The sequence below is a fragment of the Globicephala melas genome, chromosome X (assembly GCF_963455315.2).
Source record: "Globicephala melas chromosome X, mGloMel1.2, whole genome shotgun sequence".
Classification (NCBI taxonomy): Eukaryota; Metazoa; Chordata; class Mammalia; order Artiodactyla; family Delphinidae; genus Globicephala; species Globicephala melas.
The window spans coordinates 75,764,688-75,768,002 of NC_083335.1; the positions used below are offsets into that span (position 1 = coordinate 75,764,688).

The 3,315-nt window shown below is 49.4% G+C and overlaps 1 protein-coding gene across 1 annotated transcript; it reads right to left on the reverse strand.

Annotated features, from left to right (window-relative positions):
- Positions 1-1,115: 1,115 nt before the first annotated feature.
- ASB12 (ankyrin repeat and SOCS box containing 12) lies at positions 1,116-2,598 on the reverse strand. The gene is made up of 2 exons (XM_030851383.2): positions 1,674-2,598; positions 1,116-1,249 (listed from the first exon to the last, which is right to left on the reverse strand). The coding sequence occupies exons 1-2, from the start codon at positions 2,596-2,598 to the stop codon at positions 1,116-1,118; spliced, it is 1,059 nt and encodes a 352-aa protein (XP_030707243.2).
- Positions 2,599-3,315: the final 717 nt, after the last annotated feature.

Genomic DNA, 3,315 nt, shown 5'->3' on the forward strand with positions numbered 1-3,315 from the left:
GGTTTAGGAGATATAAAAGAAGGTACTGTGGAAAGATGAAGATTTAGCAAAATTGAAGGTGCCTGGATCTGGATTTGGGTGGTTATATGTGCTGATTGAGGCCCTGGTTGCCTGGACCAGTTAGGAGGACTAAGCACTGCAGGCTGTGTTTCCCAGGCTCTCATATTAGTTGACTTCTAGTTTTCCTCAGTGAAACAGACATTGAAAGCAGATTGAAGGACAAGAATGAGGGAAAGGAGAGGGTATTTCTTCCTTTTCTCTTGTTTGGATACCCATGATAAGCCTGTGATTCTACTTTCTATCAGGTGACCCCTGTCCCTAGAGTCTGGCCATACCTCCTCCCTCACCCCTCCAACCTAAGGGTGATGTTGGCCTCCTGCTGTCACTAAACTCTGAGTTAACTTCCTGTCCTTCTTAGATTCTCTGCCTATCACCTATGTAACCAATTTATTCTCTGTGTTAAATTCGTTGTGACAAATATTTGGTAGTTTGTTTTCCTAGTTTCCTATATAAAATAGACTAGTGTAATTGCAGCCTATGATTCAAGGTGAGTGAATGGGAGACTCCTTGGTCACTTGACTCAAATAGGGTATTGGGCAACAGCCCCTGAAAAGGGTGAAGCCCCTTTACTTCGCCACAACCCGGTGTCAGTAGATTGGCTGTGGACCCAAGTTTGGTTTGGTGACAATAGCAGCCAGAGATTCAATGGAGATACAGGGCTGAGCAAGATGATGCTACCCTTATACCTACCTGAATTCTTCAGGACTTGCTTCTAGGACATTACAGCTCCAAATTCTCTCAAGGATCTTAGTGGGGATGTATAGGCCATTGGGTTAGTTTTCTCTTTCAGTGGCTAGGCTCCTATGCCTGTTGAATGCCAGATCACTCTAATCCTTCCCCATGGCCAACCAGACCCGTTCCCCCGGTGAACTTCCCCACCCCACACACACATCAACACAACAGCCCCCAGGATTTATTTTGTTGAGGATTTTATTGTGGAGGATAATACAGGAGAGCAGCTTCAGACGAGTGGGTAGAGCTGTAGTGCCCTCAAGCTACCTGGGTCCCCAGGTGGTTTTTTGGAGGCATTGTGTGTTTCTGGGCAGGCTGCAAGGTTACAGTTGGTGTTTAAGATAGCTGATCAACACAGGAGGAATATCCAGCTGGTCGATGGCTTGTGGCTGGCTGGCGTGGCGCAGGGCTCTGCGGATGACTAAACGAGCCTGTGATAGTAGTGACCGTGGAGTGGCTACAGGAAGGAAAAACAGGTCATGAGAAGCAATTCTCAGTGTAGTTCTCCCACCCAAGCTTACATCCATCCTGCCCTGGCTACTGCAGCCCTAATTGCTCTCTCCCTTCTAAGAAATGTCCCCTCCCTTCCCTCAATGCATGGTACCAATGGGGACACACTGAGGCCTAGAGAGGGCATGTTCAAGGCCACAAAACAGTCATGGGCAATGCCAGAAGAAGAAACTGGACTAGTGCTATCCCCTACCTCATCTTAGTGATCCCTTCCCTAAAAAGGAATCTGTAACCTCTTCTCCACTGGGGCCCCAGGGAAGAAGATGATGTTTTCTCCAACTCATCCCAGAAGGATTAGCTTGGGGGGTGATTTGGGGCCCTCGGCCCTCCAAGCCAGGAGGCCTATTAGAGCTGGGCTGCATGACACTCACCTCGGGCCTGTAGCAGCAATGCAGTGCCCTTATCATATTGTGAGTTCAGGTCCAGGGAGAGAGATGGAAGGTAGATGTTAGCACCAAAATCAATTAACAGCCGGATGTACTCTGGCTCACAATTATGGTGCAGGCAGATTTCGAGGAGGGTGCGGGACCGTGGGACTCGAGTCAGTAGGTGCTGGTCAGTACAGTTGTAGTCAGGGTCTGCCCCATGGAGCAAAAGCAGGCGGAAACAATCAAGGTGACCGTAGACTGCAGCCAAATAGAGGGGTCCAGAACATGAAGCTATGTTCGATGCCCAGACTGGTAGTTTTGCCTTGACGTTGGCCTCTGCACCATGACCCAGGAGCTCCTGCAGGATGGCAACAGCACCATCACGGGCAGCTGTGAGCACAGGAGAGCAGTTGTTGTAGATGCTACCACCAGGACAAGCACCAGCTTCCAAAAGCACACGCACACAGTCCAGATGGCCATGACTGACGGCGGTAAAAAGTGGTGTCTGTGCCTTGACGTCCAAGCTGTCAACATCAGCACCATGTGCCAGGAGGACCTGCAAGCAGCTAAGGTGGCCATAAGAAGCAGCCAAGCGCAAGGGTGTCCCAGGGATGCCCCAGCCACTTCTACTGTTGATGAATCGTTTATAACGCTCCTGGCGCAAAAGCTGGTCCAAGGTATAAGAGTCATTGTTGTACACTGCTTGATTGAGAGCCTGCTTCTCCCCCGTGTCGGTGTCCTCCTCCTCCTTATCGGGCTGCAGGAGGGAGAAGATTTTGGTGATGTCCATGAGGTTCACCTTGGCTAATTGGAGCAGAACTATTCTCATTATGAGCAGGAGGATATGCCAGATCTGTGGATGACAAAAACAGGAGAGACTGAGGGCTCCCATCAAAAGCCTGGATGCTTGGCCCCCATCTTTCACCATCAGGCTCTTCAATCATGGGTCCCTTGCTTCTAACTCCTACTCCATCTTATTTCAGACCCCAGAGATGGCTGCCAAAATAGATCAGGCCATTTCACAGCCTGATGCCTTTGCATATGCTCTTCTGCCTTCCCTTCAAACTCCTACTTCTGGGAAACCTTCCATAATCTCCTCCTACTCTGCTCAGGGATTCCAAAGGATTACAACTAGGCTTTAGCTATGAATTTTCACATCACATTTCCACTTATCTGTGCTTCATCAGTGCATAAACTCCAGGGTGAGGACTCCTGTCTCCATCTTATTATTTTTTTTTTAAAGAAGATGTTGGGGGTAGGAGTTTATTAATTAATTTATTTATTTTTGCTGTGTTGCGTCTTTGTTTCTGTGCGAGGGCTTTCTCTAGTTGTGGCAAGCGGGGGCCACTCTTCATTGTGGTGCACGGGCCTCTCACTATGGCGGCCTCTCTTGTTGCGGAGCACAGGCTCCAGACACGCAGGCTCAGTAGTTGTGGGTCACGGGCCTAGTTGCTCCGTGGCATGTGGAATCCTCCCAGACCAAGGCTCGAACCCGTGTCCCCTGCATTAGCAGGCAGACTCTCAACCACTGTGCCACCAGGGAAGCCACTGTCTCCATCTTATTATTCCTCCACTCCCAGTAGAACCTACATCATGGCTGGGGTGTTGGTAGATACATCTTCCTTGGTTCAGAATGTGTGGACTA

Bases quoted from the DNA above. Each gene is read 5' to 3' on its own strand.
- ASB12 (XM_030851383.2), bottom strand. From the start codon at position 2,598: ATGGTGAAAGATGGGGGCCAAGCATCCAGGCTTTTGATGGGAGCCCTC. The intron at 1,250-1,673 runs GTGAGTGTCATG...TCCTTCCTGTAG, and splicing joins ATTGCTGCTACAGGCCCGAG to CCACTCCACGGTCACTACTA.